Source organism: Eumetopias jubatus, unplaced genomic scaffold (assembly GCF_037043125.1).
Source record: "Eumetopias jubatus isolate StellerSeaLion01/CBP00866 unplaced genomic scaffold, mEumJub1_p1.0 scaffold_8, whole genome shotgun sequence".
NCBI lineage: Eukaryota > Metazoa > Chordata > Mammalia > Carnivora > Otariidae > Eumetopias > Eumetopias jubatus.
The window spans coordinates 69743083-69765923 of record NW_028274814.1 but is presented as its reverse complement, the minus strand read 5'-3'; the positions used below and the strand labels follow the sequence as shown (position 1 = coordinate 69765923).

The 22841-nt window shown below is 38.5% G+C and overlaps 1 protein-coding gene across 1 annotated transcript in view; it reads left to right on the top strand.

Annotated features, from left to right (window-relative positions):
- The window catches only part of SLC2A13 (solute carrier family 2 member 13), a 376137-nt gene that overhangs the window by 347072 nt on the left and 6224 nt on the right, over positions 1 to 22841 (top strand). Inside the window, exons 8-9 of the mRNA XM_028113233.2 lie at positions 21598 to 21719; positions 21842 to 21994. Of these exons, the coding sequence (XP_027969034.1) occupies positions 21598 to 21719; positions 21842 to 21994 (275 nt within the window). The remainder of the gene's footprint in view (positions 1 to 21597; positions 21720 to 21841; positions 21995 to 22841) is intronic.

Here is a 22841-nt window from a genome sequence, read left to right as displayed (position 1 = left end):
TATATTCAAATGGATGGAGTGTGTGGGTTAAGTCATGGCTGGTTTTCATTGTGTCTGTGTATGTCTGTGTTTACCATAACTGGCACATAACATGTAGCCATTAGCTCTTCTTTTTCGTTTTAAAGTACACTTGTGTCTTGGACTGTGATTAGATTATCCAATGTATATTTATCATTTTCACAGAATAAAAGCTACCAATATGAGACAACAAAAATTAGGGATGCAGTTGTCCTCATCATTTAGGTGAAACCAATAGAAATATTAGGCTACTTTAGAAGAGATGGGTTATTGGATTAGCTCCTCAATCTGTATTAAATCTCCACTTACATATTTTTCACATAATTGCTGATGTTTGTGAAAACAGAAAACCATTTTCTGTTACAGAACTACAATATAAATGAGAAAATATTGAACTGAAATGGGAAAATAGCATTATAATTATAGCTCAGGAAATGCAAGTCAGAAATCCAAAATAAGTTAAACATATGCTGAAAATGATAGCATTTTTTAATGTATTTAAAGATAATTATATTGCAAACATAATACAATTTTTACCATGGTTTCCCAGTTGAAGGGCAGAGGAATGCTTGCATGCTTACTTTAAGTCCCTCAAACAGATATGTGTTGTTTTCTTAGCAATAAAATGAAGTTTCACTATCGATTACTTACTATTATTTACCTTAGGCAAGTTATGAAACAAACACCTTTTGGGTTATTTTTTAAGTTTTTTGAAACTGAGCAAAAAGCACTCTTCTGCACTGATGTCAAGAGTAAAACATCTTTCTAAATGGAAATTTGCCAATATGTATCAAGAAGCTTTGTAATATCCACACCCTGTAATTAGCAACCACACTTCTAAAAATGTGTTATAAGGAAATAAGTGGAGAAGAAGCCAAAAATAGATATGTTTGTGACAACATTATTACTATTAAAAATATTGAAATAAAATTCAGGAGGCAAATGATAAAATAAATGATGCTATATTCTAATTATGTTAGCATCCAGGCTAAACCGCTATCAGAAGACCTGTCTAAACAAAGAAGTTTATTTCAGTAAAGTTTAGTCTTCCGGAGATACCAGCCCTTGTTGCCATGCACTACCAAATGGGCAGGGACCTAGGTCTCCACTTCCTTACTCTGTTCATTTGAAGAATTATACTTTCTACAGAGCTTTAGCCAACTCACCATCACCAAGACCTTGTGCCAGTCCATGCGGATGGGAAAGAGGAGAAAGTGGGCAAGCAACTTTCTGTTTTAAAAATGACCTAGAAGGCCTATACCTTATTTCTGCTCACGCACCAGGGCCCCACTCAGGTCAAATTAAGAAGTCAAGGGCTAGAACCCTGCACTGTGACAGTCAATGAAATATGAAAGTTACCATGAATAACCTTGAAAACATGAATATGTTAAGTGAGAGAAGCCATTTATACAAGGCCACATACTATATGATTCCATTTATACGAAATGTCCAGAATAGGCAAATCCATAAGAGACTGAAAGTAGATTAGTGGTTATCAGGGGCTGGGAGGGGGAAGGGTGAGGGAGTGACTGCTAGTGGGGATGGAGTTTCTTTTCGGGGTGATGAAAATGTTCTAAAATTAGACAGTGGTGCATAACTGTCTTGCATAACTGTCAGTATACTAAAAAATCAATGAATTATATATATTCTAAAATGATGAATTTTATGGCATGTGAATAATACCTCAACAAAGCTATTATAAAAGAAAGAAAAATGTTCCAGTGCAGAAAAGGACAGTAGGAAATTTTCCTTCCTCAAGCCTCGCATGGATAGAGGGGAACCCTTGCTCTACCCCAGAAATTTAAAACCAGGAGTCAGCCCTCTTGTGGGTTTCAGCCTTGTGGGTTTCTCACTCCCTGTGTCTGCAAAACCACAGGCTTATGGATTTAATCCAAAGTGGTCCCCATTCCAGAGCACCCTCCTGGGGGTCTGGCAGAAGCAAATGTAAAATCCTCTCTGGAAATATCAGCCTCAGTCAAAGCCTCAAACCATTCCATAGATAAAATCACAAGGTAGATAAGTAGTTCATAGTCCAAATCACAAAATATACAAGGGTACTAGCCACCCTGAATGAGAATCAGTGAGACACAAGACAGCAGTGATGGCCCCACAGGGATTTCAGGGATTGGATTTGTTAAACAGACACAAAATAAGCATCAATATGTTTTATTTTAAAAATAAAAGGAAATCTTGAAAATATGACCAAAGAATGGGCAGATTAGAAAAATTATTAATTTTAGAAAAAAATGTTTAAAATTTGGCTACATAGATTTACCAGCAGATTTGACTTAGTAGAATCAATGGACCAGAAGACGGATATGAAATGTTATCCTGAACGAAGTCTAAAGAAACATAAAGATGAAAATTATGAGAAAGAGATCGGGATATAAGAGGGAGTTAGGATAAGAAGTGTGACGGACATACTTCACATCAGACTTCTAGAAAGGAGAAAATGGGATGGGGAAGAGGCAGTGTTAAAGATGTGTTTACTGGGAATGTTCCAGAATATTTGAATCCACAATTTTAAGAAGCCCAGAGCATCCCAAGCAGTATAAGTAAAACCATCTCCACACTAAACATATTAATGTGAAAATGCTGAACAACAAAGGGAGAAAATCTTAAAAGCTGCTAAAGAGGGCGGGAAAAGAAATCATCTTCAAGGCAAGAGCAGTTAGACTGACAGTTTATTTCTCAACAGAATCCAGAAGAGAATTGAATTACATCTTCAATATGCTGAGAGAAAATACACAACTTATAATTCAATGCCCAGTGAAAATCTCCTGCAAGAATGAGAGAGTAAAAGGCTCTCAGTTTCTCAAAAATCTTCTAAACCTCAAAAGGGAACAGAAAGAAGTACTTTATTTTCAAGCAGTTGGGAGTAAGGAGAACAGCCACAGGAAGTGTCACTCTGAAAACGAAGGAGATTTTGTAGAGGAAGGAGACCAAAGCTGAGCGCCAGCCGCAATGTTGGTGGGCGCTGGTCAGACAGGTGTTGCAATCTTGTAGAAAGTTGCTGCTTTCCTTGCAGTTTGGCTGTCCGAAGGCCATTACATCCTGTTGTAGGACTTGTTGGCTCAGAAGGGGAAGTTAGAGGGAGTGGGTTAGTTTCTCAGTACCAGAGCACAGGGGAGTTGGTGTGAAGTTCAGAACAGAAAACGTTTACAGCCCTCCACAGCACCTTCTCTTGAACAAGCAGACAGAATCCAGTGCCTACCAACCTTAATGGATCTGTTGCAATAGAAGGAAAATCCTGAGAATGGGGGTCAATGTTAGCAGTTAAATTTTCCTTTTGCTTCTGTTCTGAGATTGTGTTCTGGAACATTTGTTCTGAAAGTATGTCACTGCTTAGCTAAATGACCCTAGAAACTATACATTTAATGAGAGGGGTTCCTACCAAGAGGAAGAGCAGGTGAGTGAACAACCTTTGGAGAAATGTTCAAAGCCAAGACTGGATTTCTGTCAAGAGTATCCAAAAGAAAATAGAGGTTATTTTGGTTGGCTTCACATCAGAAGGGTTCTGAGGGATGTGCCTGCAGCAGTCATCTGAACAAGAACCCCCCATCCCCACCCCGGAGGCTAAAAAATGGAAGCAAAGTTGTCTTGGCTCTTTGGCTCCCTTGCAATTGCGTATGAATTTATAATCCGTTTGTCAATTACTCCCCCCCCCCCCCCCCGCAAGAAAAAGCCTGCTGGGACTCTGATTGGCTTTGGGTTGACTCTGTTGGGTTGATCAATTTGGGAAAAACTGATATTTTTTTAACAATAAACCCATTAATAAGGTATATCTGCATTTATTTAGTTTTATTGTTTTTCTGGAGTATTTTGTAGTTTTTAGGTTACGATCTTGCACATATTCTGTCACATTTATTCCTAAATATTTCATATTTTTGATGCTCTTGTTAATGGAATTTTTCTTAATTTCTGATGGTTTACTTTACCATGTAAAAATACAATAAGTCTTTATATATTGATCTTGAAAAAAGCAACCCTGCTAAATTCACTTGTTCCAGTAACTGTTGTTGTTGGTTTCATTGGATTTTCTACATACATGACCATGTTATTTGCAAACTGTAAAACTTTTAACAGACAATATAGCTGTATATCTTTATGACCCAGGGAAAGGGAAGGATTTTTTTTTAAAACCAGTCATAGAAAATGAAGACCATACAGGAAATTCTGGATATACCTGACTACTTTCAGAATTCTGATTTGTGAAAAGATAGCTTAAAGAAATTGAAAAAAAGAAGCCCCACATTGATAGAAGATATTTACAATACATATACCTGGCAAATGCTTAGTACCTAGAATTATGCTGCCCACTGATGGAGCCACAAGGTACTGTGGCTTTTGAGCACTTGAAATGTGGCTTGTTTCAACTGAAATGTACTGTAAGTGTAAACTACACAGCAGACTCGGAGACTTAGTACAAAAAAAATGTACAACATCTTCTTAATAATTTTTATATTGGACACGTTGAAATGAAAATATTTTAGATATATTGAGTTAAATAAAATATATTACTAAAATTGATTTCACTTGTTTCACTTTTTGAATGTGGCCACTAGAAAATTTTTACTTATATATGTGGCTCACTTTATATTTCTGTTGAACAGTCCTGATGGACAGTATATTTAAACGTTTCTGTAAGCCAATCAGAAAAAGAAACAATTCGGTTGGAAAATGCAAAAGAGCAGAGCACTTTATAAACGCAGATATTCGAATGGCCAATACACATATAAAAAAGAGGCTCAAGCTCTTGGTTAATCAAGAAAATGCAAATTAGAACTATAATGGAGAGGGGCTCCTAGGCGGCTCAGTCCTTAAGCAGCGTCTGCCTTTGGCTGAGGTCATGATCCCAGGGTCCTGGGATCCAGCCCCGCCTCGGGCTCCCTGCTTGGCAGGAAGCCTGCTTCTCCCTCTCCCGCTCCTCCTGCTTGTGTTCCCTCTCTCACTGTGTCTCTCTCTGTCAAATAAATAAATAAAATCTTAAAAAAAAAAAAAAAAACAGAACTACAAGGGAGTACCATTTTCATCTACCAAATTAGCAGATGTGAAAAAAACAAGGTTGCAGTGCAGAGTTCTCTCTTACCTACTGATGGTGAGAATCTAAATGGACCCAACTCCTTTGGACAGTTTGTGTTGTCGATAAAGTTGGCCGTGCACATAACCTGTGATCCAGCATTCCATTTCTCTGTACTTAACAAACTTTCACACACATATACCAGGAGATATGTTAAAAATATGTTCATAGAGCATTACATATAAGTTTTAAAAACTGTAAACAACAATAGAATAAAGTGGTATATTCATACAGGTATATAGCGTAGCACACTGAAAATGAAGTATAGTTAAAGGCTAGCAACATGGATGAATCTCAAAAGCATAATTTGCAGGAAAGAAGCAAGTCCTGAAAGAAAGCATACAGTTTTCCATTACGTCAAATTCAGTATCAGGCATAATCAAGCTATCCATTTTTTAGGAATGCATATATAAATAGCATCACAACAGAGAAAGACAAGGGCATAATTAACATAATTAATGATGGTGATTGTGGGACCAGGGGAGGCATGCAATCAGAAAGTGGCCTGTAGACAGCTTCTAAAGTCTAATAATAATGTAGTTTTTAAACTGGTTGGTGAGTATACGGGTGGTTATCTTCTTGTTGTAGTTTATAGTGTTCATATTTTACAAATTCTTTATATGTATGACAAACTTTAATAAATTAAAAGTCTCTAAAACAACTATGGCATGAACCTAATTTTATTTGCACACACACGCAAACTAGGTTTTTAAATATGTATGGGGAAGGAACTCAAAAAAGTATACTAAAATAATGTATTGCATGATGATAGAGTACATGCAGATGAGGAGTCGGAATTTGGAAACTTAGGCCTCAGGGCAGTTTTGATTGTCAGCTACTTAATCAGTGTTCTATCAATTGTGCTTATCAAAAATATAAGCAGCATGTATCACTGTCAGAACTTGAAAAGTAAAAATTACCAGCAAAAAACTGGGTTTATTCAGGAATAACAGAGAATTGCAATTCGGGACATACAGGCTATGGCAAAACCACAGGCAAATCTAACAGAAGAGAGGAATGTTATTTTAAAGAGGAGGAATTTGGGAGTAGTTGTTTTGAATGAAGGTCCACTGGAGATGGAGGAAGAGCAAGAGTTCAGGGTGATTGATGACAGTTTCTCATTGGCTGACTTGTAGTGGTTGATTTCTTGTTGATTTGATGTGCATCTTTTCCTGTTGGGGCCTGTAATTGATGTTGGATGGTATGGCTCGCCCTTCTAGCACCTTGACTCCACTTTAGTGAAATTTCCCTTTTTTAAACAGGCAAGTTTGAGTATTTTTAGGAAAGTTTCAGATGGTTACTAATTCTTTTGGACATACAGAAAGTCATAATTCGTCTATCTGAATGTACATAAGTCTCCTAGGTGTAGAATATTTTTGCATATGTACTCCAGCAAATATATGTAATCGAATATTATTTTTATTTCTGTGTAGTTTTTCTTAGGATAGATTCTTGTACTTGGTCCAGATTTCTATGATAGAATTAAGAGTATCATGTGTGTTATCTTAGTACCAGTAAAACTTGTAATGTGATCATTCCCTTCCTCTCTTGATGGATTCATGGCTAACAAATAGCAATTTATCATCCACAAGCTTGGTGCATTTGCCCTTTTTGATTTTTAGACAGTAAGAAAATCTAAGCTAAGTCTCCCAACTATTTCCATTCACCTTGCATCGTGCTTTATTCATTTATTCACAGGCCACCTTCTCTTGTCTCTTACCCTTGCTGTTTATTCATTTTCATCCTAAAATTTATAATGTTCCAGAAGATAATGCTTATACATTACTGTACAAAAAGAATAAGTTTATTCATGATTGCATGAAGAGAAAACTTGTTTCAGTAAAGACTAAAGAGGAAGGAAGTATATCAAAGTATAGTAGTATATCAAAATGCTATAAAGAGATTAACAAAAAGACTGTGGGATAAATAAATGAGCTGGGAAAGAAAAAAAAAAATCCTAGGAATCCAGATGATGTTATTTCCTTCTTCTGTAGGAAACACATCATATCCACAAGGGAATATTGTAATGTACAGAGCTTTACACAAGAAAAAAATATTCCTGTCTCTGGTGCCGACGCCTGCAGAATACATGTGTTTTACTAATAGCAACAACAATTACTGTTGTTTTCATAATAATAGCTTTATTACATGCTAAGCATTTTTAAATGAAGATAGTAAGCCTCAGTTAGCTTAAATCACTTACTTACAGTCCTTGGTGGAAACTAGTAAGTGGTTGACCAGAATTCAAACCTAGGTCTGTTCTCCTGCAAAACTTGTGCTGTTAACCTCTGTACAAAATTGGCCCTTTACCCAGTCCAACTCCTTTTCTTCTGAAACTTTTAATCAGATTGAGTAACTCCTGATACCTGAATCAAAGGTTCGCTTTAACATCACTGTTTTACATTACAATTTTATCTTTTTTTAAAAAAGAAAACATTTACAGAAAATTTATGGCTATGATTTGATTCATATAAAAATGTTTTGGCTATTACAGGCACCCTGCCAAGAACAAAGGCAAGTAGGACCCCAAAAAGCTCAAAGTAGGCCATTTACTGAAATCTCGTATTTGATCAGCACTTTCTTCTGGGGAAAATACTCTTTGTACATATTACCAGAGAGAGAGGATTTAGATAAAGTATTTAACCTTTGGAGCCATCCCCCCACTCCACATAAGATAGAGTACAAAGAATGATCACTCACCAAGGTTGAGCCCAGATTTAATACTCTCTGTCAGAAGTTTTCCCAGCTCCTAAAATTCCATGACTCTGGGTTTTCTCTCTTGTGATCAGGGCAGCCAGACTGATCTAACCATCCCCAAGGACCGGTCACCTCTGAATTTTGTGTTATCTCTGTATATGCCAGTATCTTCCTACAATGTGCATTTCAGATGCTTCAGGACCCCCCTTCCTTTAAGGGATAGAACTTTGAGGCATATTACCAACTTCAGGGACCCTCTGGGAAAACTTCTACCCAAGGTGAACACAAGGTTTTTTCAACGTACTTTATAATAAAAGCATAGCAAGCCTTCCTTAAATTAGAGTATGTGCTTTTCCCTTAAGATTTCTCTTCATTTCCTAAGACCTTGACCTTATTTGAGGCGTAGTTCCAGGACCATGGTTATCTTACAAGTTCATCTAGGATCCAAGACAGAGCCCAAACATTGAGACACCCATAATCTAATACTGCCCATTGCTTGCTCACTTGCTCCAAATAATCTTCATTACTAGGTGTTAGAGCTGATCTCCTGGACAACTAAACCACAGGCAAATGTGCTAAGTTCCCTCCCTCAGGATATGTCAGGGTCTAACAGAAGCCTAACCACCCACTTTGTCCATTGCTACCGTCCCTTTTCTCTCTGTGTGAAGAAAAATACCACAGATCCCCACTAATCTTCCTCTTCTTTGGGTGTGGGTGTTTGTGTGTGTGTTAGGAAAGATGAAAACTTCTCACCTGCTCATTTCTTTTTGGCTGTTCTTCTAATAATTTAATTGACACTGAGCTTGTAGTAAATTACTCTTAAGTGATGGAATGAATGAATATTTAAATTCATCTATTCTCATACTTATTCTCATGCCTAGAATACAACAGACATTTATTTGTTGAAATAATAATTTAATTAAAGGAGTAATTACTTGGAGTTAAAAACTTTAAATACCTGCTATAAACTAACAAAATCACAAAAATTCATACGAAGAAGAAAGAACATATTACACTAATTCATTCTCTCCTTACATAAAATTGCTTTGGAAATAAAGGAATTTCAGAATCACAAGGCAGTATTTTCTTGTTACACTGTCAAGTGGTGAAAATGATTGATGCATGTAACAAATATTTACTGAGCACCAACTGTGTGCTTGTCACTGTGCTGGCCTGTGGGAGCAGGGGTGATGGTAGGTGAGGTGGAGGACAGGCTGGGTAAGGCTGGAGCAGGGGGCAGACTTTGCAGGGACCCTCCTGGTGTGAAGCCAGGGCTGGTTTTAGGGTGAGGAGCCTGAAGGTGGGTGTGACATGATTTGCTTTGTTTGCTCCAGTGCCAGGAACACAGGAGAAGGAAGGACAGGGTGGACGTTAAAGGACCTGTTAAGCTATGCGTTCACCCAAATGGCAGAAAACCCAGCTTTGATTTAGAACGATCGAGACACATTTCTGCTTTATAGGTTTGTTTCAATCCTGGGAATCAGTAAAGTGTTTCAGAAGTCTCTATATAAATCAGAAAGTGAGAAAAAAGGCAATTGCCATTAAAATGCTTAATTTATGAAATGATTACGTTTTCACTTTAGCAGTAATTTGAGATAAAATAATGTGAAACTGCCTTAAAGTTTATAGTTTTTTATAATAATGACTCCATCTCATTATTTACAAAATTCTTATGTCAATAACTGATGGCACAGTTTCTTTTTTAAGTAATCTCTGAGACATTCCATGTGCATTTTCATCCTCTAAGCAGCTTTCTGGGGAAACTTTTTTACTTCCTTACCAAGGACTCTATCAGAGAAAGTCATTATGTAGTTCTGTGTTTTAGAGGATGTATTATTTAAAGACTGCTTAACACTGCCATCTTGTTGTACTGGAATGATTGTTCTCCTTGCAATACATTTGTAGTGTTGACATCACTGCCCTCAAATGAGTTATCTAGTTATTGAGATTGTTTTGTGATATTTTAACTCCTGGCTCATAATCAGCATCCTTTCTGTTCTGATTATTGTTTTATGCTTTGGGGCAAAATGGACACCAAGTCAGAAGAGAATGTATGAGACACAGAGCTCAAATTTGCCAAGGTGCTACTCATTTTAATTCCTCATGCTCTTTGGGAGGCATTTTATTCTCATTTTGAATAGAGATTGAGTGATTTCACTACTGACATTAAGGAAGAACACTGACTTAGGGGAGATTTCAAGCAGAGTTTTCATATCTTCTTTTTCTATTTATATTCCATAAAAAAAATAAGGCACCTCAAGAAAGAGGTTTTCATATATACATGAACTGGTAGGATGATTATGTTGAAGGAGAAAGAAACCAAGAAGACTGGGTTTCGAATGCTACCTCTTCTGTGTAACCTTGGGAGAGTCACTGCATTTTAAAAAGACTTGTCACATACGCAAAATGAAACTATCAATGCTGTTGTTTTGGATTATTATGGGAATTAAATGAGTTAATGTATATTAAGGTGTTTTGTGTATGGTAAAACTCCATACAAATATTAGTCAACTTCCTCAAGTGAAGATTTACTGCTACTCAAGGACATTTCTGTTGGGAGCACAGCTTTCAGAAAGAAGCCATAGAACTCACACTTGATGGAAGGCAGCTGTAGAATGGATTGAAAAGAATCCAAGAAACAAATTATACCATTGTTTGCATCAAGATAGCCAACCGCGAGAAATCAGCTACATTCATTCCCATGCACCTGCAAATTAAAACGCGCGGGGGTACTGTGCAGGAACTGTCGCGGTGGAAAGAAAATGAGCCAAGAGCACTGTTGTGAAGTTCTCACAGCTTGGGATGATACAGACAGATTTCATGATGCTTATGTACGGAAGTATGTCTGTCTGATACCATCATAGGCAATAACTTTTTAAATTCAGTAGAGATAAATTCTTAGAATTTAAAATTTCAGTGGCAAATATATGTCTTCTCTAATACAGCATCGTGGAGAGATTGGTATCAGATGACCAAAGATCAGCTTAAAATTAATAAAAGTATTTTTATCGTTTTGCTTAAAAAACATGGAACATTGTTTATGTGTAAAATTTACTACGTATAGTGGCCTCTGAAGCCCTAGGGCAGGAAGGGGAAAGAGAGAGGTACTGTGTCCTTCCTGGAGAAGGGTCCCCAAGACATGCAGGAGAGTAAAAGAAGTCAGGCAGGAGAGCAAAGCCTGAAGGGTGGGAAAACCTCCGGTCTCTGAATTGAATTCAAACTTGAGAGGGATGGTATAACTCACCATCATGAGATCCTTACCATAGCATCATCACACAAGAGCCCATCCTAACCCTGTCTCGTGATAAATTATATTATTAATTTCATTTACTAAAGTATCATCTTTGAAAAAGTTTTTAATTATAAATGGTTATTAAATTATGAAATCAGTAGCAATCAGCAAAATCGACTCTACTGAATTAAGCCTTTTTTCATTTATTTACTCATTTATTTAACAAATAAGTATATACATTGTGCCAGGTATTAGATATCATTTAAGATCTCACAAGTGCTTTTCAATTTACGTACCACTGATGGGAGCAGTGTGCCTGCAGCACCACCCCATTTAGCAGCATCCCACATTTCTCATGGCTCTGGAGCCCATGACAAACAAATGAACTTATTATGCTGAGTTTGTTGCTATTACTTCGATTACACTGTTTCCCCTACTTCATCCCATTTGGTTCAGTCTCTCCTTTTTACCCAGTACTTCAGGGTTCCTCATATGATTGGCTCATAATGGCAAGAAATAAAAGAAAGGAAGAAGAGAACCCAAAGTAGAAAATGGGGGGAAAAAATGACAGTTTTCTTGAATGACAGAGGAGCAGATTCTGAATGTGATTCTGAAAGGAATTCCAGAAAATATGTGAGCAACAGAGTACAACATAGTTGGAATAGGGTAGCATCTCCCACAGTGACTTATGGGGAAAAGTTATCTTAATATTTTATACCATATTTTCAATATTTAAAAAAATCTTATTGCAAGAATGGAACTCTATGGCCATTATGATATTCTTTTGAGGACCTGTGGCATTTTATAGATGCAGAATCAGGATCAGTACTCTTATCTTAGATTTTAGCCATTATTCTGTTAGAACTTCCCATATTGAGAGGAACACACACCAGACTTCTTGGTTAATGGAAGTTTTATGGTGAAGTTACACAGAAAAGTAAGAGAACAAAGTTAGAAGATCTAGACTACTGTGCATCAGAGCGGTGGTGGTCTGCCCTTCGCCTCTCTCTTCTGCACTCACCTATCACTGTCAACTATATGATCCTTCTTATGGCCTCTGTTTTCCCTCTTCTCTGAGTCTTTCCACTTCTGTATTGCTCTATCCTGTTCAAATAGGTCATACTCTGACTTCCAGAGAGAGGGAACATAAACCATTCATCAAGTCATTCTCTAGTATAAAACATCTACCGTGTGCCAAGGCTGTTGGTATCTAACAGAGCCAGGCAAGCCGTTCGTGGGGCAGAGCGTGACTGCTTGCGTGAGGGGACTACCGAGCTGTGAACAGAGGCAGGCACTGTCAGGCTCCTGAGAAGGGAGGCCATGTGGTGACAGCCGAGTATAAATATGGAAACAGGAGCCTGGAGGCCTTTGGGGGCAATATGAAGGAACGGCGTGATGGAGAAGACTTGGTAATTCAACAGCAAGATTTCCCTTCCTTTCAGTGCCAGTGGAAGCCGGAGAATGACCAATAACTTTAATGCTTGCCTTTACTACAGGAAAAAATTTAGAGTGAAACAAAACAGTGGAAAAAGAGGCCCAGGACTAGTGGTCTGTGCATTCTCAAAGTTGCTCCCGTCTTGTCACAGGGACATTTATCACAACTATAAATTCAAAAGTGAAAATAATCATCATCATAATAGATTTCCTTTCCCCCCAGTTTCCCATATTTCCATTTACTCTCCTGTAAATATTATCAGATAATATTTTGTAGTTTGATATTCCTGCACTGCCAAGTTCATGGCATTTTCCATGTTTCCAGGTAATCTTTACAAAGTAGACCATGGCCAGGCTTGCTGTTGGTATAATGATGCAGTAGGAAAAAGAATGATGAAGTATTTCTTTAAAGTAGGGAATTTTTCTTAGACAGAAACGGGGTTGAACTCTGAATGCTAATGTGGACCCTCCTCCCCAAGGCAGAGTACAGGGCTCTTCTGGCATATTTTTTACATTGACCTCAGAACTTCAGGGGACAAGTCTGGGAGGAGCTGGAGAGGCAACAGGGAACCACATCCACTTCTATTGATTGTACATTCATTGTACTGTTCGTTTGATACCAAAATGAAAGTAACCTAAGTTAGATCTAAGACTTAAACTTCAAATCTTTGTAGTTTAGCCTAACTTACTTTTAAAAATTATTTTAATGGCTGCTTTATTTCCTACAGTTGTACCTTAATTCACTTAATTACCCTCCACTGCAGATATCTTTATTGTTTTATTTCTAATTTTCATCTGTGTTAAGCTTGTGATAAAGGAAAGTATAGTGAAATATACCTTTCAGCATATAATGTTTCCATTCAGAAAATTTCCTAAGAATAAATTTTAGAAATGAGACGTTAGGTCATGAATATTTGGATATGAATATTCTTATGTCCAAATTGCCAGATTTCATTCCAAAAGGAAATTATACCAATTTAAATTCTTAACAGAATTAGAGACTATACCAGTATCATTTTATCTGTATGGCTTTAAATATTATTTTCGTCTGGTTGCCCACTCATATTCTTTCACTCTATTTCCCATACTCGGATATATAAGCTAGCCAACGTCCTGGTAAATAGTTTAGATACCATGACTTAACATATAAATAAAACTTCAGTCATTTAAAAAGAGTCTTTTAGCTCCAAATATCTAATGCTAATAAAATTTACCCGTGTCTATGATTTGTCTGAATAATTCTAAAGATTTTCTTTTTACCAGAAAATGATAATTAACAAAAGATAATCGATTTTTTTCAACTTGCCTTTATGTGACAGTCTTCTGTAGGAAAATTGTAAAACAAAAAACAGGAAAAATAAAGGTAGACAATAGAAAATCATCTGGAGCCAAGATCTTCAACCTGGTCTGCATGCTACAAGCTAGGGAGCCATACTTTTCTAAAATTATTCAACTGTACATATGTTAGAATTTAAATGCTATACTGGGGCGCCTGGGTGGCTCAGTATGTTGAGCATCCAACTCTTGGTTTCAGCTCAGATCATGATCTCAGGGTCGTGAGATCAAGCCCCGTGTTGGGCTTCATGCTCAGCAGAGAGTCTGCTTGAGATTCTTTCCCTCTGCCTCTCCCCCTGCTTGCTTGCTTGCTCTCACTCTCTAAAACAGATCTTTTTTAAAAAACATTTAAATGCTATGTTGCCACCCTTGACAGAAGTTTATTTCATGTTAGATTATCATGTAGGAATTATGCTAGTGAACAGAAATTAAAATGAGAAGTAATGAGTCAAGTTTCTAACAGTAACTTTTCCTATTGCTTTGATGGGAATGTTCAAAAATTGAAATTTCTCATGGCTTGGGTTGCTTATAAATTGTCATCCTGGCCCTCTGAGTGATTGGCATTATGTTTCTCTTCAGACAAGAGCAAAGGTGTCCTTCCCTGGGGAGATACTCTGGCCTTTTCTAGGTACCTTTCTGCCTCAGACTAACTGTGTAATCAGATCATAAATTCCTATAGATAAAGAACTATTAAAGTTTACCCTTTGGGGTGTCCATTTTGTTTTGAGGTGATAGCTTAATGATGTTCTTCAAAGAAATCACAGACCTACATCAGGAACTAGAGATGAAATCATGCTTCACTCCCACTTCCCAGTAATGAATTTACGTGCAGTAAACTCAGTAGAAGAACGGTAGATGTGGCAGGCAAACCCTAGCAAGCTTTCTTTTCCCTTCCCCGAAACCCTACATCTTTTTGTAAACTCTGGGACGGGAGTAGAGTTCTCTTGGTTTCTCAACGATTAAGATTGGCTAAATAAAATTTGAAGTTTTGCATGTTAAATACAGGTTGTATTTTCTAGCATCCCCCACCTATGAGCATGAAGCAGTTCATTTCATCGTGAATAAAGGAGCAATAGAAAAGCATGGGCTGTGTAGGAAGCACAGAACAAATTGCTTATGGTTAATTGGGACAAGGGCAGTTGTAGCACCTAGTTCCTTTGGTTATTTCTCTGGATATCTGATGGAGAGAGAGGTCACACACACACAATATGCAGAAATAGCTCTACATCTGAACTGGTATTAGACTGGTTGTTGAGTAGGCAAGGGAGAACTGTTCCACCTTCGAAGAGAGCTGTGAATTTCTAGAAGCGTTATTAAAGGCAGCACTGTGGGCTCCGCGGCTGGAACAGCCAACTGATCGTTTATGGTCTGCATGGCAGGTGTTCGTCCCGTCGCTCGCTCGCTCGAGTAGTCCTCTGTCCCTGGCAAAGTGAGACCTGTATTGCCTGCCTGCATGATTCGGCTGCTCTTTCCGCTGCAGCAGCCTCTCTGCACAGCTCCCGCTATCATCATCCGTTTTCTGGTTTTTGCTCTTGAACGTGGTGAGGTGTCCCATCAAAGAGCATGGCTTTTTCTAATCCCAGCCCACACACTGATGTCAAAGTATTTTTTGTTCTTTCTCTGGAGCATTATGTTCTTTCACCCGCAGTCACTCAGCCAGGAAAACATGAGGGTATTTTGCAATAACATTTGGAATATACGTTTTTATCTTTTAGTTGGGGTTTCCAGTGTTTATATTCTAAAGGTCAGGTGATGTCACCATCTTAGTCATTAGCGGTCTGCGTACTGCTGAGTATGTAACTCTGCCAAGTCAGAGCCTGTGGCGCTTTCCTAAAATCATCACGAGGATGACAAGGAGTTACTCGCCCTTCTACGCACATAAACGTGCATGGCCAAACAGTGAAAAGCTACACCCGGCCAAACACAGAGCTCACCCTAAAATATGCTGCTTTCCGTTGTTCCAGCAAAAGAGATCCTGCAAGTGACTTTGATAATAATGAGTGAAAATGGAGAATAGAATTTTTCAGTGAATTTTAGTGGTTTGAGTACATGTAAGCATTTCCCTCCCCAGAAACCTGCCTGCTTGTCTTTTTCACTTCTCTCTCTCGTTCTCTCCCTCTCCCTCCCTGTCCCCTTTCTTACATAACTCAAAAGACTATTTGGTGAGGAATGAAGATGGAAGATTATTGATCAGGAGATTTCTAATGCTATTTTCTACTCACAGTTCAGTGTGAAATCTTCATTTATGTACATAGAGAATACTAGTATGAGCTAGAGGTGGAGATTTAAGAAAAGGCAGGTGGGGGATACAAAACTGGCTATTCTTTTGGCATACACTTAAATCACTTTCTTTGTGCCATGCAATTACAACTGTATATAATCTTTGTAACAAGTTTATTAGGGACTTTATATAGATTAGAAAACCAAGGTACAAAGAGGTTGACTAATTTGCCCAAAGTTACACAGCTGGTAAGTAACAGAACCTAGATACAAAACCATGCAGCCTAACTCTAGATCTTAACCTTTGTGCTATGCTGCCTCGGATGGGAGTCCAGGACAGTAAAAGAGGGAGGATATATAGATAGGACATTTCAGAGCACTTATAATGATGGAAGTGAGGAAAATGAAAATCTGTTGAGAGAGCAGAGTATTTCACATAGGTGAGTGGGTGGCAGCTGTACTCACCTTGAAGGCCGAGCTAGATTGTGACAGTGGAGATCAAGAGTGAGAGTTTGCCTTCAGTTAGAGGAAATGGCATGAGTAGAACATACCGGGTCTGGAAAGTTGGTTCAAAAAATTAGCAGTATAATTATTTGGAGAAAAGGATTGTATACAGGAGTATAAGATATAAGGTAGGCTGCAGCCAAATTTTGCAGGCCCCATTTTATAGGCAGTTGGGATAAGGGGGCTGAAGGTTTTTGAGCAGTGAGGTGGCCAGAGCAGTGCTTTCGAGAGCTCAACTTGGTGGGGTGATAGTTTGAAGAAAGGAATGCCAGACGTAGGGAAAATCATCAGGAGACTATATTTATTTGCTATTGGTGCTATAGTAATATTGCCATATACTTACTTAAAACAACACACATTAATTATACCCCAGCTTCTGTGGGCCAGCAAGTCCAAGCACAGCTCAGCTAGGCCCCCTGCCTAGGGTCTCACAAGGCTACAGAGTGTTCACTTGGGCTGTGGTTGTATCTGAGGCTCAGCTAAGGAAGATCTTGTTAGCCGAATTCAGTAACTTTTGTACCAAGAACTTGAGTTTCTTGCTGTTAATCAGAGGCTACCCCCAGCTCCTAAAGACTTCTCTCAGTCCCTCCCATGAGCATCCCAACACTGGCATCCCATCACGTACCAGCTTACTTTTTCAAAGCCAGCAAGGGAGTGAGAGACTTCCGTGGAGCAGCTTACATAATCACATACGTCCTGTCACTTCAGCCACGTTCTGTTAGAAACAAGTCACAGGTCACTCCCACACTCAAGGAGACAGGACTAGAGAAGAGGATTGAGTATCAGGAAATGGATCACAGAGAGACTACTCCAGAGTCTGCCAAAGAGACAAATGCAGTTGATGAGACAAACTATCTGAATCAGGGCAGTATTAACGCAAATAGAAAAGGCAGATTCAAGAAAATATGTCTAGGCAATATAATTATGAATTTTTACCCACATCATGTGAAGTTCTTTGCATACATCATCTCATGTAAGCCTCAAAATAACTATATGAGGTAGGTGCCAGGAAAACCCTTATTTCACAGATGAGGACACAGGCTTTGAAAAGTTAAGTACCTGGGTCACAAATATCCCAGCTTCAAATCTGGGTGTCCCAACCTAGATTTGAACATAGGATGTCAGTCCCAGAGCTCATAGTCTTAGCCACTCTTCTTTAATTGGACTTAAAAGTATAGAGGATTTTAAGAAAGATGGGTAAGAAAATATTGAGGATAACTGCAAGAGTTTAACCCATTTCAACTCAGGGAGTGGTGGTGGTATCGAAAACAGAAATGTCATAAGAGGCACTATTACACTGATACTACTATGCATACACTACATGCCAAGCAGTGTGCTAAGCACTCAGTATGCATTACACAGTTAATGTTCCAACAACCTGTGATAATAGTGGATATTCAGCAGATACCCAAATTCCATCAATGGAGCATGAGAAAAAAAGTCAACGCTAGAAGAAACTATCAGGGAGCATCCATGTGGAGACTATCAATCTCTAAAATTAGATGAGATGGGTGTGAAGGTGATCTAGCAGTGATATGTCACCCCACTGATCGCCACAGTTGCTTTGGCTGATTTGGCGGCTAGACATGTGTCCCCTTCCTCACCCTTCCATGTGCATCTCTCCTGTAGCTGTACACTCAAAAGAGGATGACCTTCCCAGATATTGTTCTTCCATCAAGGGTATATGAGAAGCTGTGCACCTGTCAGAACCTCCAAACGAGCTCTCAAGTTCAATTTGTAGGAGAATGTAGGATAGTCAAGATTCCAAGACTCCAGACACATCCCAGTGAGGCACTGCATATGGCAGTCTTCCTTTCTTTCAAAAATGTAATTACAATTAGATGAAATGTTTAAGAGACAAGGGACAGACCCCACAATAGAACCTTAAAAACACCTTTATTTAGAGGTTGAGGGGAGGAAGAGACACTTTAAACAGCAATGAAGACATATATATCAGAGGGAGAAGATGAAGATATAACTGTAAAAAGCAAAGGGGAAAGAGAAGAAAAAAGATCTGTCAGCAATATCAAGCACCAGAAAGTAATCAAAGAACCTCAAAATCAAGGCATTTGGGGGTTAGAAGGTCTAACTTTTGGGTGAGTAGATTCAGGAAAACAGAGCCTGAGTGAGTCTGAGGCTCAGCTAAGGAAGATCTTGTTAGCCGAATTCAGTAACTGAACAGTAATTCAGTCAGCTGGCCTATGGGTGGACGGGGGAGCTGGCCTAGGAAGGAAAGAGTAGGTTGTCAGGTTGTTAAGGTTGAAGAGTTCACCAGTATAAATTTCTCTGTAATTGCAGATGAACTAGTAGTGTAATACGAGAGGGGTTGAACAGTTGAGTAGCAGCAAGCTTGTGCGTCATAAATAGAAGGGAAGGCTCATGTCAGAAAAAACTGAAAATGGCAGAAAGAGACAGACTGCTGATGGAACGTGACCCCAGCAGAGACAGAAGAAGGAGGTACAGATCCTCAGAAAAGGCAAGAGACATGTTACTAATGGAGGTGTTAGGAGAAGAGCCCTGAAAGAAAATGCAGAAAAACAAGAGGTTCAAGAGAGTAAAATTGAGGGTGTTCAAATTGAACGTCCTCCATTTTCTCTTAAAGGAGAACCCAAGTTCATAGGAGTGAGAAAGAGGGAAAGATTTCAGTACTGGAAGATAGTACATATTTTAATTAATTGATACAACAGTTGAGCAAAGTTTAGCCCAGTGGTAATTGAAGGCAGTTAAATGGTACTGTGCATGGTTGGAAACTGACATCCTGAGGATGGCAGATAAGCATGGAGGAAGGAAAGATGGATTGTAGAGACCGGCAGAGTATTGGCATGGGTCTACACTGAGTGATGAGGTTAAGTGAAAGCTGAGTGGAGTTTAGAATCTAAAGACTGTGATTTGGGTGTGGAGGAAGTTATCAGAAATGAGGAAATAAAATGCTTGTTACCAGAAAAGGAATGCTTGTTATCAGAAAAGGAATGCTGAGACCTTGAAGTAAAATAGTTCCAAATCAAGCAAACTATAAAGTGCCCTCTTGCAATTTCAGAGGCTAAATAAAGAACTATTAAACCAAAGTATTATATGGGCCAGAAGTAAAAATAAACAGCTGTGGCAGAGGATGTGAGGGGGTAGAGGATATGACTGACCAGGCACTCAACTCAGAAAGACGAGGTGGGGTGTTATGATGGAGGTAATAAACAGACCAGCAAGGACAGGGCTTAAATGTTAAGGTTCAAACATAAGAGGTTGATAGAGGCAGAACACTAGTCTAAAAATGACAATGAGGGCAAGAATGTTTGTGAGGCTGGTTGTGTCTTCATGGGCAATTCCAGTTTCAATTAAGGTAAAGAATTGGAAGTTTAACTTGAGAGTCAATCTAAGTCCAGAGGAGACTTTGCTTGACAATAGAACTAGGAGGCAAAGTCACTAGGGAGTGACTGAGACAGAAGCAAGGACACACGCAGGAAGGGAAAGTGTTAGTTGGGATCAGATAAGACCTGTTCCCTCCCCACATCTACACCATCACCTGTTTACAAGGGACCCTTCTAATCCTTAAAATAAGGCATTATCCCCATTTTACAGATGGAAAAAAAAACTGTGGTTTGGGAATTTGAATCTTGTCCTGACTGCAAATTCTACGGTCTTTCTACCACAACAGACTCTCAGTAGTCTTAAAGTGTTACTATAGCTTTCAAGGACTAACTGGAAATCATGTCTGACTTATATAAAGTGGGTATAAAACACAATGTGGTTTTTTTATTGAGATATAATTAACCTATAACATTGTATTAGTTTCAGGTGGACAACATGATTTGGCATTAAACATCCATCATCATACATTATTTACAAATGTTTCTTGTCATGAGACCTTTTAAGACCTACTCTCTTAGCAACTTTCAAACATGCAATGCAGTATTATTAACGGTAGTGGCCATGCAGTTCATTATCTTCCATGACTTATTTTTTAACTGGAAGTTTGTACCTTTTGGCCCATTTCAATTCTCCAAACTCCGTGCCCTAGCAACCACAAACCTGTTCTCCGTATCTACGACCATAGCTCAGTATTTTTGTTTAGATTGCACATACAAGATCATACGGTATTATTCCACATAGCATAATGCCCTCAAGGTCCACCCATATTGTTACAAATGGCAAAAATTCCTTCTTTTTTAAGGCTGAATAATATTTGTGTGTGTATGTACACACATTTTCTTTATCCATTCATCCATCAGTGGACACTCCAGTTACTTTCATGTCCTATTGTAAATAATGCTGCAGTGAACACGCAGGTGGATATATCTTTTGAGTTAGTGTTTTCGTTTTCTTCAGATAAATACCCAGAAGTTGGATTGCCAAATTATATGGTAATTTTGTTTTTAATTTTTTGAGGAACCTCCATTCCGTTTTCCATAGTGGCTGCACCAATATACATTCTCATCAGTCGTGCACAAGGGTTCCTCATTCTCTACATCCCCACCAACACTTGTTATTCATCTCTTTGATGGTAGCCATTCTAACAGGTGGGAGGTGATATTTCATTGTGCTTTTGATTTGTATTTCCCTGATGATTAATGATGTTGAACACCTCTTCGTGTACCTGTCATCTATATGTCTCCTTTAGGAAAATGTCCATTTAGATCCTCTGACCATTTGTTTTATTTATTTTTAGTGAGAGAGAGTGGGGAGGGGACAGGGAAAGGGAGAGACAATCTCCACTGAGTGTGGAGCCTGACTTGCATGGCTCAATCTCAGGACCCTGAGATCATGACTTGAGCCAAAAACCAAGAATCAGATGCTCAATCAGGTGCATCCCCCCTGACCATTTTTTAATTGGATTGTTTTTTTGCTGTTGAGTTGTACACACAGTATATTTTTTCCTCTTGAGTTATATTCAGATCTAAGATGTTCTATGTGAGCTTTACAACGAATACTGTACATTTAAATCTTAATTTTTTTTCAAGAAAAACATCTTGGACCCTTTTCCTTAAGGATATTAAGGAACTTTCAGGTATTTCCAAGATTAAGCACATTGAATTTCTGCAACTATACCCTAAAACATTAATACTTATCTTGCATTATTTTTCAGGTGTGAGAATGAAACCAAATTTAAAACAGAAGAAGTATTTTGGGCTTACAATTTCTGCCCTACGCCATACTCCTGGACTGCACTTCTGGGCCTTATTTTATATCTTGTTTTCTTCGCACCTGGTAAACAAAGGCTTTGTGTTGTTGTGTTATTTAAAGTGTCTCTTTTTAGGGGAGACAAACTACTCTTTTTCAAATTCCTTATAAACTACTTACTGAAATTTTTAGTTTTATGTTTTTCTCAGGAATGGGACCAATGCCTTGGACTGTGAATTCTGAAATATATCCCCTTTGGGCAAGAAGTACAGGAAATGCATGTTCATCTGGAATAAATTGGATTTTCAACGTTCTCGTTTCACTGACATTTTTACACACAGCAGAGTATCTTACATACTATGGTAAGAGACTATTTTTCCCATCTATAGTTTCATTTTTATTTTTCCTCCTCTTTTTATATATGGTATCATTTGTGTTTAAAAGTATAGTGGTTATATTTTTGCTATTATAAGTAATCTCTATGTGGGTCTCTCATTCCCCAAAGGCCTTGAAAATGTACTTGGAAAAGATAAAAAGAATTCTCCTTTCCTAAGCAGCATTGCTTCTTGTCCCTCAGTGCTTTATAGCCTTCTCCCACCTTCCAACCCAAACTTCTCCCAGCTATCTCCCCAGTTGGAAATCTTCACAGCAGTGCTCTTAGTTTAATGAAGAAACATAAAACAAGAGAGATGGCAGAAAGGATGCAGGCAGGGAATGTAAGGGCTAATGCTTGAAGAGGTCTCATGACGGAGATGGGCGTCATGTCCAAGGAGCTCCCCCAAAGGTCGTGCTGTGATTCGTGCCTTCCACTATGTCATCTATGCTGTTCAGGTCATGGCATATTAATTTCATTGTCCACTCAGAGCAGCACCCACCACTGCCTGAAGCATAAACCTGACAGCGGAAATGTGTGGACCATAACTCAAAACAGTATTAGGAAGTGGCTGAGTCAGGAAAAAACTTCTAAAATGAAACTTTACTAAAATGACAAGATTTTCTCTTTAGCAACAGAATTTCTTCATTATGAGTTTATAGGATTCTAAAAGGTGAAATGTGAGGTTTTTATTCTACTCTCCCCATAAGTCTCTGTATGTATATGGAGTGTCTCTTGCTTATGCCATTCTCTGGTCCCTTCCCCATAGCACACCCCTCACAGTTGGACCATAAATGTTTGGAGCTCAGGCCAGGACTTATGCCTTGTTCACCATT